Below are 16026 nucleotides of genomic sequence, written 5' to 3'. Positions count from 1 at the left end.
CAAAAAGTACAGTGCTATTTGTGGAATACCAATTTTCGTAAATTTCGTTGATAAAATTAAGCTTGACTTTGGCAAAACCATGCACAAATCAAATATCCACAAAAAAAAAGCAGGAGATCAAATTGTCCTAGCGTTCTCTTCAATACAATCAAACACTAGGTATGCAAAATTTACCAATTTTAACTGATTCAAATGAGCAATCACATTACGAATGAAAAGAACTCTGGTGAATATTTTACTTATTATTTATCTTCTATATAGATATTTCATATAAATTAATTGTATATATTTAAGATATATTTTGAAATTACTATTATTGAAGTATGTTATCATCCTGTTGCAGTAAAGAGAACACACTTCAATGAGAGGAAACTTCATCCCTACATCACAACATTTGTACTTAATACCAGAGTTTGCAAAATCCCCGTAAGTATAACCTCCTTAATTTCAACTGAAGTATTTATATATATATATAATTGATAAAAATTTCCTCATTTCAAATAGATCTAAATATATCATTCCATGAAAAAGTAATTTTATACAAAAATTATTCAAATATCGAACAAGGAAATTAAAGTTGCCTGAAATGACTTTACAGCGAGGTTAACTTTATCAAATCTATGTAAATATTCTATGATTGTTCAGGCGGAAACCCAGTTATAATAGAACAAAAGAATCGGAGATCTTTGTGAGAAAAGGCGATAAATGCTTAATGTAATGTTTACTATAGTCACAAAAATTTTCAAACTTAATAGAAACAAATAAAACGACAATTTTCTTCTCAATTACGAAGTGTTTTATTTTAAAAAAACCACTTGCATATAAATTTATCTATTACATAGTAATGCAGAACAATTACATATCAAGTCGACGAAATGGGTATTTATCAAGTTGGATGTAGAAAATGCATATTAACCTCCAATTTAAAAAAAAAAATACCAAGGACGGAGAACATATCATGCCTCGTTCACACGGACATTTAATTCGAATTGAATTCGAATCGAATGCGAATCGAATTCGCTAGTCGCGTTCACACACTCCTCTTTTTTAATTCGAATTGATTCGAATTGACTAATTCGAATTATCTAATTCGCATGAGAAATACGCTTTTGTCAATACGAATTAAAAGTTAAGTTATAGTTATTGACCAAGCAAGTCGGTATATGTCATTTAATCTGCACAGCACGAGATGACCCAATAACCCGAACGACGTAGGATAGCTGTAAGATTTGAAAATTCGAGTACACAAAAATGAAACTTGAAGCTAACACTTCAATATTATAATATTTTCACATAAATAATAGAAAAGGTTCGCCACCTCTACATAAAAATGTGATTTTATTGAATTTTACAAAAATACTTTAATTTTTAACATAGCTTCTCCCATTTTATTTTTTTTCAGTATTTTCCGTGTCTTCCGTTAATGTTACCATAGAGCCATTGTTCAAGATTTTTTAGCGAATTTGACGCGCATTGTAATTTGAATTAGAATTGACGTTAGGACGTAAAACGTTTCGAATGCGAATTCAACTAGTTCAAATTAGTTATTAAATGCGAATCGAATTCGAATTACGTGTGAACTCAGCATCAATCTATTAGTTCAGTAATTTTTGTTTCTGCCCTTTAATTATGTGACTCAAGAACAAATTCCAAAATGGGTAACAATTGTATCGAAAAGAGAAAATCGAGTGCACCGTTTTATGCTAGGGCGTGTTTGGGGTGTATATTTTGTCTTTAAAACGTACAAAGTAAAGAGTATTTGATATATCATCTCGCTTCAGATTCTATCATTTTTATCAAAGCTACAGGTGGACTTTATAACATAAAAAAATAACAGTACGAAATGATGAAATATATGGGTCAAGTGAATTACCTATCTAATGAATCTCAAAAACAGAATAGCTATTCTTTTTACTAAAAGTACTTGACGACAGTCTTTTAAGTTGGATGATGAAAATGCATATCTTCGAAAAAAAATATTTTTGTGTGTGATAACTAGGGTTTATAATCTTCAAACACTGAAAATTTTTAGTCTGCCCTTCCACCGGGGCGAAATATTTAATTAGATTAAGAATTTTCGAAAATTCCACCTAACAACAGATCAGACAATAGTTTTAAGTTGAATCAATGCAGACAAGATCATTAACTGATGCTCATTAGCTAGTAGATACATTTGTCTTTTAAAATACAACTGACATATAAGGATCGTAATGGTGCTATGTGGATAAATTTATCGGTTTTCAAGAGCAAAATTGGCAGCGCGAAATCCATACAATGGCTTCCATTTCTACGATTGGCGTAATAGGAAGATAATTTTGACGAAGTAGAATCCTGACTGTGTTGACTTACTTCTCTTACTTTTATACCCTTCATACTAAAAAAAATACTGCACTTGACCAATTACATAAAATGGATAATAAAAACTCACGATGTTAGTAATACAATTTCAAAGCAGCTGTGCCAGTCCATATTGATGAGGGTCCAGAATGGGATTTACATTGTAGAGAATAATGGACAAAAGGCGCAAAATAAAATTATACGTCATTACAAATGGCTAAAAAAATTAACAATACAGAAATGAAGGACCATCGATTCAGTCAGTATAAAATATTATAAGGTATCTTGATAATAGATATAAAAGATGTGCCAGTTACCTCGGCTATGATAATAATTACAAACTGTTCAACACGCAAAAGTCCATGAAATAATAGTATATAGTTACGAAAACTTTGGCTATACAGTTTACACTTTTATCTGGCAACTGTCTGAATTTCAATCAATAAGTAAAGTAGTTCATTTTTTGTTTATTTTTAGGAAAATATAGAGAAAATCACCATAAATCATTACAAGAAAAAAAGACTATATAAGCAAAAATATAGTTCCATTCATAAATGATTCCAAAAATACCGGACTATCTAGACAATATTACAGAACCATCTAAAAACCATAACAAGGATACAAGACTATCTAGACAACAATACACTCAGTACTATCCAGAAACCATTACAAGGTTAACAGACTATCTAGACAACAATACAGTACTATCCAGAAGCCATTACAAGGGTAACAGACTATCTAGACAACAATACAGTACTACCCAGAAGCCATTACAAGGGTAACAGACTATCTAGACAACAATACAGTACTATCTAGAAGCCATTACAAGGGTAACAGACTATCTAGACAACAATACAGTACTATCTAGAAGCCATTACAAGGGTAACAGACTATCTAGACAACAATACAGTACTATCTAGAAGCCATTACAAGGGTAACAGACTATCTAGACAACAATACAGTACTATCTAGAAGCCATTACAAGGGTAACAGACTATCTAGACAACAATACAGTACTATCCAGAAGCCATTACAAGGGTAACAGACTATCTAGACAACAATACAGTACTATCCAGAAGCCATTACAAGGATAAAAGACTATCTAGACAATAATACAGTACTATCCAGAAACCATTACAAGGTTAAAAGACTATCTAGACAAAAATACAGTACCATCCAGAAACCATTACAAGGATAACAGACTATCTAGACAATAATACAGGACTATCCAGAAACCATTACAAGGATAACAGGCTATCTAGACAATAATACAGGACTATCCAGAAACTATTACAAGGATAACAGACTATCTAGACAATAATACACTACCATCGGGAAACTATTACAAGGATAACAGGCTATCTAGACAATAATACACTACCATCGGGAAACTATTACAAGGATAACAGGCTATTTATACAATAATACACTACCATCGGGAAACTATTACAAGGATAACAGGCTATCTATACAATAATACACTACCATCGGGAAACTATTACAAGGATAACAGGCTATCTATACAATAATACACTACCATCGGGAAACTATTACAAAGATAACAGGCTATTTATACAATAATACACTACCATCGGGAAACTATTACAAGGATAACAGACTATCTAGACAATAATACACTACCATCGGGAAACTATTACAAGGATAACAGGCTATCTATACAATAATACACTACCATCGGGAAACTATTACAAGGATAACAGGCTATCTATACAATAATACACTACCATCGGGAAACTATTACAAAGATAACAGGCTATTTATACAATAATACACTACCATCGGGAAACTATTACAAGGATAACAGACTATCTAGACAATAATACACTACCATCGGGAAACTATTACAAGGATAACAGGCTATCTATACAATAATACACTACCATCGGGAAACTATTACAAGGATAACAGGCTATCTATACAATAATACACTACCATCGGGAAACTATTATAAGGATAACAGGCTATCTAGACAATAATACACTACCATCGGGAAACTATTACAAGGATAACAGGCTATCTATACAATAATACACTACCATCGGGAAACTATTACAAGGATAACAGGCTATCTATACAATAATACACTACCATCGGGAAACTATTACAAGGATAACAGGCTATCTATACAATAATACAGTACCATCGGGAAAACAAACCAGAAACCATCTGGACAACAAACCATGCAATGCTATTTGGACAACAAAATAATACCATCCAAAAACCATTCCAAGGATAAATGACCGTATATCTAGACAACAATATAATACTATGAGGAAACAATACCAAAGATAAATAGAGATCGTCTTAACAGCAATACAGAATGGTTACATAATTTAAAACACTTATGAAATTATGGAAAAAATGTCCCACAGTAAATCAGAATCCTTGCATTTCTATGAATATTTGTGTCAGAAAATAGGATCAAAGAAAGTAGTAAGCGCTAGACGACTGACATATATCTGTAGGGACTTAAAAGGTCAATTAAAAGATATTCCTCAAATAACCAGCGGTAGTAAGGGAGAAGGAGTGGATATTAAAGGTAGTGATTTTGATATCATGTACATTGATCAGAATTTTGTAGTATACGAGTCCGAGAAAGATGATGTCCATGATAGCAGAACAGTGTTTGTCATGGATTACCAAGATACACATCCGTGTTATACACATCTACAATTACATTCTAAGTATAAAGTTTTACATTATAGTTTTAAACAAATTCTTCAACAACATAGAGGAAAGATCCTACTGTCAAGTGAGTGTTACAAATTACATAAATTATCATTAGAAGGTGATAATGCCAAGTTTAATAGAATCCATGGTCCTTGCTTATCCAACATTACGGATGATTATGATCTGGCATGTTGTTTAAAATGTGATCAGTGGGTATCCCAAGCCCAACCATGGATCTTTAGGCAACGATCAATGTGGCCTTCGCCTGAACTTATTTCTAGTATAACTTCATGTGGTGTTTTTTTTGTTCCAATCGGCTATAAGGGATCTATACATGAGAATTTTCAGTGGCGAATGTCGTTTTCTGTAGCAGAAAAAATACTTATATTTTCATTTAGTCATACTCAGTTGCTATGTTACGCTTTGCTAAAAGTTTTATTGAAAGAAATAGTAGCCAGAGAGGAGGATTTAGAAGAATTGTTGTGTTCATACTTTTTAAAGACCCTCATGTTTTGGATTGCTGAGGAAACAGAAACATCAGTGTGGAGACCAGACAATATTATACCCTGCTTTATGTCCTGTGTACAAAGGTTATTATACTGCGTCGAATATACAACATTGTTACATTATTTCATTCCTGACAATAATTTGTTCTATTTAAGGTTTACAAACATTAAAAACAAGAACAAGTTAATCAGTATCCTAATATATTCATATCAAACAGGAATTCACATTTTTTCATTATCTGAGACTTTGCATGATTTCAGAAAGTTTCCATGTGAAATTACAAGATCCGTGTGTGAAAATAGCTCATTAATGAAAACAATTATAATGCTGCAGGACACTTACCCAGCAGAGCCAGCTATTCAAAATATAAACATCTTAGGCATGTTCAACACTTTGTACCATCATTGTAAAACAGAATTATCTAGATGTATCTTAACACTGTTGATTGCAAATGCATATCAAAGATTACCTCTTGAACAACAACAGATAGTTAGACCAAACAACAAACAACAATACAAAAACTACAAACATGAGCTTAGTCAGTTGTTGGTTGGTGTGCATTCAGATGCAGTATCTGGGTGGCTCAAATTGGCCTCTTTCTTCTACGTTCGCAAAAATTATTTAACATCATTATGTATCATAAATTATACTTTGTCAAAATGTACATATGAATCAACGATATCAAAGATTACTTTGAAAGAGGCCATACAGACACAGAAACTGAAACTTATGATATTGTCGAAGACAATGCCAAGTTTAAATGTCATATTTGCACAAAACTCACCAATCAGCCCAGTAGAACTAAAGATCGATGTCATGAAACATTGGATTACGTTTAATTCAATACAATTTGCGCATTTTCTCCGTTTTCTGTGTTGCTACCATCGTGGAGACATTAGTTCATGTTTGAACAGCATCTTGCAGTTGAAAGGAACAGCCTTTGCCAGTGGTCCGCCGAGCTATACATTATTTACATACGCATTTATGTCACTGGGAATATCTGTACAAATGTTAGGTAATAGTAGTTTAGCAAAATTCATGTTTAGTATTATTGCAGAGCATGACAAGTATAACGAAACAAGTGCTGCATACAGACTGCGACAACTCTGCTGATCTCGGTCTTATGAAGAAGGTGTTGTAATTGACAATACTACACGTCACATAGAAGTATATTCCCAATTACTTTTGGAGTTTATTTTTTAGGAAATTATATCATTTGTTACATAGCTTGTTATGCTTTATAGTAAATAACATATACTTGTCGGTTGATTTAAATAATAGTTAACCTATGAATATCAAAGTCTACCTGAAATCACATCAAACAAGGAATTGCTGTAATCTTAATAATGAATAACATACGTCATGGATTGTTCCAGGTCAATAAATAAATGTATGGATTATTTATAGTCAATTTTAGCAGTATTGATGCAAACAATGCACCTGTGATTACATTTTTTACAATCATAATCTTTTATATGTAATGTTGTTAAAGATAAAAAAAAAAAAAAAAAAAAAAAAAAAAACAGTGGCGGAGCCCCGCCCCCCTTTTGTGAAAAAATTGGGTTAATTATATAGGGAATCACTGAAGCGTGACGAGAGCGGATCCCCTCTTAGGCAGCCAGTGGGCCCCACTTATGAAAATTTCAAGATCCGCCACTGATAAACATGTAAATTCTTATAAAGTTTTAGATTAAATAAATCATGTCACCTTACAGCATTTTCACTTTGCCTAAATTTTCTGAAATATTTAACTAAGTACTGAATAAGTAAATTAAGGTGTTTGTTAAAGTTAGCAGTAATTTCTCGCTTATTGTTTCATATAAAACCAAATTTCAGGAATATGAACTCACATTCTGGACCGGTTACTGTGGTCAAACAAGATGCATTTCTTAACGCTTTCAGTTGCAGACCTTTGGCAATTTTTGTTATGCATTGTTTTTTTGCATTTTACCAGAAATACAACTACAGTTTACTTCGGAATAAGGAAAAAAACACTTGTTTAAAAAAGGAGAAGTTACATAAAAGAAAAGAACAAAAGTTTTAGTTTTTCGACCTATAAAAATGTCACGCTAGGTCTATATCCGAGGAAGGAGCAGTTACTTGTGTGGGAGAGATCACTGTCATGTCATTCAGTTTCAAATGGAATTGAATGAAAAGTGTTTGTATGTGTGGGGGGGGACTCCTGAAAGTAAAAGACAAAACACGAACTTTGTTTTTCAACTGATTTTTATGGTTCGTTCTTATGTTGTACTGTTATACCACTGTCACAGGTTAGGGGGAGGGTTGGGATCTCGCTAACATGTTTAATCCCGCCACATTATTTATGTATGTGCCTGTCCCAAGTCAGGAGCCTGTAATTCAGTGGTTGTCGTTTGTTTATGTGTTACATATTTGTTTTTCGTTCATTTTTTTACATATTGAATTGTTTTACATTGTCTTATCGGGGCCTTTTATAGCTGACTATGCGGTATGGGCTTTGCTCATTGTTGAAGGCCGTACGGTGACCTATAGTTGTTAATGTCTGTGTCATTTTGGTAATTTGTGGATAGTTGTCTCATTGGCAATCATACCACATCTTCTTTTTTATATTTTTATTATATTCAAATTGTCTTAAAGCTATAGTTAGTTTTGCCCAGTACGTCTTATTTACTTTACTTTTTCTCTCCATCCCCAGTGTGACATAAGGCAACTACAAACTGCATCCACTTCTCTCTGTCTTTAGCCATGTACTGGGCTTGGCCCCAGGTGTAATCCAATTCGAATGTAACAGTTAGTCGCCAGGTGATTCTAGGTCTCCTTGGTTTCGTTTTTCCTGGTGGTGTTCAATAAAGAGCTGTTCATTTGCGATGGCATGTTCAGTACATGGCCTAAACATCTAAATCTTCGTTGTTTGATTACTGCTGTTATGCTCTTACATTTCTCCAAAAGTCTCTTGTAACTGATCTTATTTGGCCAGAATATTCTATTGATCTTTTTTATGCAGCTAGTATAGAATACATCTAATTTGTGGAGGTCACCAATTAAAATACGCCAAGTTTCTGAACCATACAGAAGGATACATTTTACATTGCAGTTGTAGATTCGCAGTTTGGTCCTTAAACTGTAATGGTTGGACTTCAAGATCGAACGAAGTCTTGCAAATGTTGCACGTGCCTTAGATAGTCTTGTCTTTGTATCCTTTCCTGTCCCATAATCTGTACTTATGATGCCTCCAAGGTAAGTGAAATCTTCATTATTGTCCACTGGCAGATCATTGATTGTGATTGGTATTGTTTTTCTATTGGCGTACTAAATTATAATCCTGGTACCTTTGATAACTATTTACACCACTGGGTCGATGCCACTGCTGGTGGACGTTTCGTCTCTGAGGGTATCACCAGCCCAGTAGTCAACACTTGAGCGATTAAGTGTTGGCATGAATATCAATAATGTGGCCATTTATAAATTTCCTGTTTACAAAAATTTGAATTTTTCGAAAAAACTAAGGATTTTCTTATCCCAGGCATAGATTACCTTAGTCGTATTTGGCACAACTTATTGGAATTTTGGATCCTCAATGTTCTTCGACTTTGTACTTGTTTGGCTTTATAAATATTTTGATATGAGCGTCACTGATGAGTCTTATGTAGACGAAACGCGCGTCTGGCGTACTAAATTATAATCCTGGTACCTTTGATAACTATTATTGACATTACCTTGGTCTTCTTGGCATTAACGTTCATTTAAAAAATAATTGCTGAAAGCTATATTTTATTGAAGTTTTAACATGAGTAGGCTTTATATTCGTGACTATTTTTGCCCGAGCGATAGTGATGGCTAAAATAACACAAATATAATCCCTACCCATGTTAAAACTACAATAAAGTATAGCTTGCATCAATTATGTCGATTCTGAATATTCTGAATAGGACAATTAAGGTAATTTCTATGTCCGATAAGTATAAGTGTAAAGGCGTTTATGTAGGCTCTTCCATTAACCTCCCTTTTTTGTTTGTAAAGAAGCAAACGGCTGGCACTGTGATTTTTCAGAGGGAGGAGTTTGAACAGCCAGCATGAACGGTTGTCGTATCTAGGTCAAACATGTCAATTTCGGAATGCAACACATTACAGTCATAATAAATGAATTAGTAACATCATATGCACCATTTAAGAGTTTTAAAGTGTTTTAAAGTTAAGGAAATATATTAAGTGCATGATAATTTGATAAAATTCATTATTCTGAAGAAGTCAATATACGCATGTGCAAACAAATTTTATTGGATTTAGAGCATGGGTTTGTTCACAAAGCGGAAGAAGCACGTCATATTAGAATAAGGAATTCTATAAATAAAAGGTAACATGAATGGCATGCGTGTTCCTCTAAGCTTTTCATCCACGATTTTATCAATTCTTTTGACAGAATTTTGCAAAATACTTTACTAGAGACAGAAAGTATCGTAATCCCTCTCAAGTTGTCACTGTTGCGTAGATTTCCTTTCTTTTGTAATTTCACAATGAGGAATTTGCTCAAGTCTGATGGATGATCATGGATGTTCTCTTCTTTCCAGATGACAAGGAAAAGATTGTGGAGTACTTTGGATGATGTATCTAGGTCTCACTTTAATATCTCTGTGTGGATGGAATCATTACCTGGTGTTTAGACTGTTTTCAATGATTAAATGGCATTTCTTACTTCTTCTATAGTTGGTTGTTCTATGTTGATGTTTAAATCATCTTCTGAAGATGCCTTTTTTGGGTTCTTTGTTACACATGTGTTTGGTCTTTTAGTGATTAAGATTGTTATACACAATGTTGACATTTGTACCTTTTATGTGACTTTGTTTGTTTGTTTTGTTCAAGCATAATCGTCAATATAATGGAATTTGATGCGACTGTCATACAAGTGAGAGATTGAGCAAGCTATAAAACCAGGTCCAATCCACAATTTTCTATACATAAGAAAATACCTGTACCAAGTCAGGAATATGATAGTTGTTATCCATTCGTTGTCAAGATGTGTTTGAGCTTTTGATTTTGCCATTTGATAAGGGACTTTCTGATTTGAATTTTCCTCGGATTACAGTATTTTTGTGATTTCACTTTTTTTTGCACACTACACTGATTTTTTTTAAATTCTAGGAAAAAAAAGCTTTCTTAACATTTGGTGACTTGAACCTTGCTGTGTCTAGTCTCTTTCTGTTCTGGTTTTCAGTAGATGCCTTTCTTAGTTTTAATTGAGTGGCTTTCAGTAGAAAGTGATTACTGTTTACGTTTGCACCCTTGATTACTCGTACATCTCTTAAGGGCATACGATACAGTTACAGGGAAGGTAATGACGTTGCTAACGTAATTTGTTATTTTCGCGACGTCAAACTGTGACATATCGGGAAGAGATGCATTTTTCGACTGATTTTTATCATTCAAACTGATTTAATTTGAAAACGAGTTCATGGACCCCTATTTTTCAAAACGGCATTTGGTTTCATTTTGCAGGGAGATTATGTGACCCAAATTTTATAAAACTGTAAATAGAGGATTTTTTTTTAATTGTGATAAACAAGCAGTAAAAAATTACGTTTTTTCCTCAATTCATGAGCATTTGATAAATATGAGTCATTTCTGAATAAAAAAAATGCATATTTTTTAAAGATATTTATAAAATACAGAAATTACCGATTATTTAACAACAAAAAAATTATTTTTATCTTTTATAACAAAAATGTTATGTCTTTCTTTCGAAAAAGAAATTACGGCCACAAATCTGAATTTCGAGCAAATATACAAAATTTCGACCTCATTTTACGCAAAAAGTAGCACATGAAGGTATATTTTTTATTACATATTTGATTTAATCAGGTAAAAAATAGCCTGTATGCAAATTTTCATGAACTTGTAAATACAGGATCAAAACTGTATCGTATGCCCTTAATAATCTACGCAACTTATTGTTCACAAATATGTGGTCAATCTGGTTTACTGTTACATTTTAATTTATGAATGATTTAATATAAGGAAAGATGATCCCCTCTATCACCAGTTTATGGCAAAGACAAAGATCGACAGCACGTTCCCCGTTCTCATTTTTCATCCAGCAACCATACCTGCCCATGACATTTTCAGCATCCGTGTCCTTATCCAACTTTTGCATTAAGATCTCCCAATATTACCGCATGTCGTGTTGAGGTACTTTAGAAATGGCAGTTTGCAGCTGTTCGTAAAAATCATCCTTTGTCTCATCTTCTGCATCGTTTGTTAATTGGTGCGTAACAATGTATGATAGAAAGCTTACAGTAGTCTGAATAAAATCTTGCTGTTGCTTATCTTTCACTGATTGGTCCCATTCTAGTAAAGTGTTTGCCTTTTCTTAGCATATGTTTATAGCTACACCTTTAATATGTCTGGCAGTGTCTCCAGAGTGTAGGATGTTTCCACTATTTGTTCTCGTCTTTCATGAGCCAGTCCAACGACATTCGCTCACACCAAGAATGTCTAACCTGTAGTGCTGCATTTCCTTAATTATCTGTTCCGTCTTTTGTGTTTCATGCATGTTCGAACATTCCAGGCTCCTATATCTATTTGTGCTAATCCCCAGAAGACTCGTATTCATTTTCCTAATTTCAACGATATGGCTGTCATGCTCTCAGGCTCTCACTAGGAGAAGTCATTCCGCTGTTGTCTGTGTCCTCTGTTGAACCTATAACAGAGGATTATATAAATTCGTTTGTTGTGGTTTCTGTAACTTTAATAGTTTCTAAAGGTTGGGGGAGTCGACCCTATACAGAGGGCCCTCATGGGGTTTTTGATTATGTGATTACTTGGCCGTTTTTTTAATGATTATTTGATTATTAAGCCAAATATTTCATGATTATTTGATTACCTAGGACTGTATTTTTAGTTTATGATTATTTGATTACTAAAGATAAGCAAATATTTAATGATTATGTGATTATATTGGCAAAAAAATGGTGATTATGTGATTACTAGGACCCCCCCCATGAGGGGCCTCTATACACAACACCTCAACCTGGAGGCCCAGGGAATTAGTGTTAAATGTTTCCATCCTCTAGAAGGGCTGTTGTCCTGGGCTAATGAATCCGTTCTATACAGGTTTGATTTTAAAGTTTACCATCTCCTAAATGAGTTGCTTTACTGGGTTTCGACTCTCATTTAACCTGTTTTTTTACCCAGTGCAGGGACAAGGTTGATGAGAGCTAGGGCATGTTCACACACCGGTGGGCCTACTCACTGCATTTCGAGGGCCCTTGCTGCACCGAGATCTACTTCAGTTTAACCTGAGGTACTAGACCCCAAATTTTACGTGCAATGTCGCGGGGACGCACTGCAGTAGTCTTTGTAGTGTAGAGGCTATGTACTGACAGGATAGGCTTACACACAACAAATCATAGACTTGCTAACCACACTTGGCGTATATCACTACCTTCTGGTATAAACCTCCAGCACACCAGTGCTTCGATGCCCCTGAATACTAGAAGGCAAAATATTTTAATTTCTGTATTCTAGTAAATTATACAAAATTTCCTGTAGACTTCGAATTTTCAATATCGCAATGAGTCAAATTAGATGTCGATCTATGCATACTAACTAAATATTACTAGTATGTTATATGCATATACATATTCATGGATCTACAATCTGTCGATACCTGTAACAAGGCATTTCACAAGGTCATGTTTTTCTCTGGCTGTTTATGACGTCTTTACACTAAATCCATTGGATGTTGGATGTGTACGGATTGATAGTTTAGTCTTAGTTGCATGATTTTTTTATTAGTTGTTAGTGGCTTTGAACTATCTGTCAGATAACTGCGAGTACTCTCAGATCTGTTCATTGTGTCTTTTTGTGTCGGGATGTATAAGTACCGGGCCACGTCTACTTGTATTTTTGTCCATCTGATGAGTTAAGCCTTTTTCAACTGATTTTTATAGTTCGTTCTTATGTTGTACTGTTATACCACTGTCCAAGGTTAGGGGGAGGGTTGGGATCCCGCTAACATGTTTAACCCCGCCACATTATTTATGCATGTGCCTGTCCCAAGTCAGGAGCCTGTAATTCAGTGGTTGTCGTTTGTTTATGTGTCACATATTTGTTTTTCGTTCATTTTTTTTAACATAAATAAGGCCGTTAGTTTTCTCGTTTGAATTGTTTTACATTGTCTTATCGGGGCCTTTTATAGCTGACTATGCAGTATGGGCTTTGCTCGTTGTTGAAGGCCGTACGGTGACCTAAAGTTGTTAATGTCTGTGTCATTTTGGTCATTTGTGGATAGTTGTCTCATTGGCAATCATACCACATCTTCTTTTTTATATATTAATCTTTTGTGTCAGGTTGCTGTCCATCTGACTTTTACTGATGATCACTGATTATCTCCCTATTCATATCTTAAATGTTAGTACAATGTATAATGTAAGGCATGTTCCTTCTTCCTGACTCCTTATTAACATATTAGGTCTCCCCTTTTTAATAGTTCCTTGATCAACTACTGATTCTAACCGAACCAAAATAGACTTCTGTAATTTACTTCTTCCGTTTGAATAATTAATCTATCAAACAGAGCAATTGATATTATAGATATAGTAAAAAAATACACGAATTCAATAAAGGTGGAATCATGGCATGATTAAGGAATAACATGATGGCTTGCTATTAAAGTTAAAACTATTTAAAACTAATCAATTTACAAAAAAGGTCTATGCTATGAAGTTGTAAGGAAACGCATACTGTTAAAACAAGCAAGAGTCACATGAGTATATGAGTTTACCCAGTCTGGTAGATGAGATAGGTGACGGTTTCATATCCACTCAAATATGATCGAAATTCAAACAGTCTTTAAATGTATTATCGAGTTTTAACTCAGTGCTAAACACATTTAACTTTTTTACGTCAGAGAATGGCCTTGCGTTGTAGATTCTAGATGCCAATGCTTTACCTATGATTGAATTTATGTGGAAAGTCTGTAATATGAAGATTTTATTACAAGCATAAAAATAAACTGTATAATATCAATGATAATGCTTCAGTGATTCCCTCTATAATTAACAAAATTTTACCCTCAAAATGGGGACCTTGGGCCCCTTCTAATCCGCCTCTGAATGAGGTCAAGGTCACAAGAACCCTACCAGACAGACATGCATATCGTATTCATTTCATACACAAAATATAGTGATCATACTGTGTTAAGTACTTGGACCACAAAACTCAACATTGACCAATGAACCATGAAAATAAGGTCAGGGTCATATGAACCCTACTAGACAGACATGAACACCTCATAAACATTCTTAACACCAAATATGATTGACCTATTGCATATAGTATCTGAAATACAGACTTTACAAAGGTCACTTATCCAAAATTAAAGTGAGGTCGATGTCTGACAGACACATAGACCTTGCAAGGAAGCCATTTACCAAATATAGTTATCCAATTACTCATAAAAGTGAGTATTTCACATGACCTGGGACTAGCATAATAAATAGCCCCAGATATGAAAAATAAATGGAGAATGTGTCCATGGGAGATGATGCCTCTGTTTGCATATAACATTATAAAGGGACATAACTCAAGAACATTAATAGTGATGCTTCCAAAATTTGTACTGAGTTTTGTGCTTATAAATACTGTGTACAAGTTTAAACCAGGTGCTCCGCAGGGTGCAGCTTTATACGACCGCAGAGGTTTAACCCTGAACAGTTGGGGCAAGTATGGACAAAACATTCTAGCGTGATACAGCTCTGAATTTGGATTGTGATCAAATTTTTGACATTACATGGTTTTTTTTTACACAAAACAAATGTCAAGATTTTACAAATTTTACAATTAAAGATTTCTTCTTCAAACTTTTTAAATCTAAAATTAAATAGTTGACACAGCATAGGTTTCTGACACAGAATGAATGTGGTCTAATGAACTTAAAAGTTTGTTTTTGCCTTTTAGCAATTCACTATGCTGTTGAATATTAATCCTCTCAAAAAAATGTTTGAAGAAATTTTCTTTTTATTTATGAAATCTGAAATGAGAAAAATTTAACCCCCCCCTTTTTTCACATCCCCGTTTCCCTTTTTCTAAAACTGATATCAATTCAAATTTCTAATGGAGTTTGCAACAATAACTACTCTTTTAAATACATCATAAAATATTAAAATGTAAAATAAAGTGCTTGTTATCACTGAATGGTAAAGATTGGTTGGTAGTAAAAGTGAATATACATTGTTTATTGTATAAAACAATAAAAAAAACTTCATCAGCAACATTTTATATTGGCAAATTTCCAATGAAGTTATTTACATAAAGTTATTGGCAAATAAAAATAGAAAATGACATTATAGTCATGTCTGGCAAATGTCCAACATACATTATCTAAAAACATTTGAGATAAGATAAGGAAATAAGATGTAAAAAAACTATTTTGGACCCTTTGGGCCCTTTATTCTGTTGGGACCAAAACTCCCAAAAATCAATACCAACCTTCCTATTATGGTCATAAACCTTGTG

General features: G+C 33.8%; 1 protein-coding gene across 1 annotated transcript; it reads left to right on the top strand.

Annotated features, from left to right (window-relative positions):
* The first annotated feature begins 321 nt into the window (after window positions 1-321).
* Window positions 322-6894, top strand: LOC139494716 (cyclic GMP-AMP synthase-like receptor 2). Its single transcript, XM_071282910.1, has 2 exons — window positions 322-426; window positions 2815-6894. Exon 2 carries the CDS (start codon window positions 4711-4713, stop codon window positions 6646-6648), a length of 1938 nt encoding a protein of 645 aa, XP_071139011.1. The 5' UTR covers window positions 322-426; window positions 2815-4710; the 3' UTR covers window positions 6649-6894.
* The last annotated feature ends 9132 nt before the right edge of the window (window positions 6895-16026 follow it).

The sequence above is a fragment of the Mytilus edulis genome, chromosome 1 (assembly GCF_963676685.1).
Source record: "Mytilus edulis chromosome 1, xbMytEdul2.2, whole genome shotgun sequence".
Lineage (NCBI taxonomy): Eukaryota > Metazoa > Mollusca > Bivalvia > Mytilida > Mytilidae > Mytilus > Mytilus edulis.
This window is presented reverse-complemented; position numbering and strand designations above follow the sequence as displayed.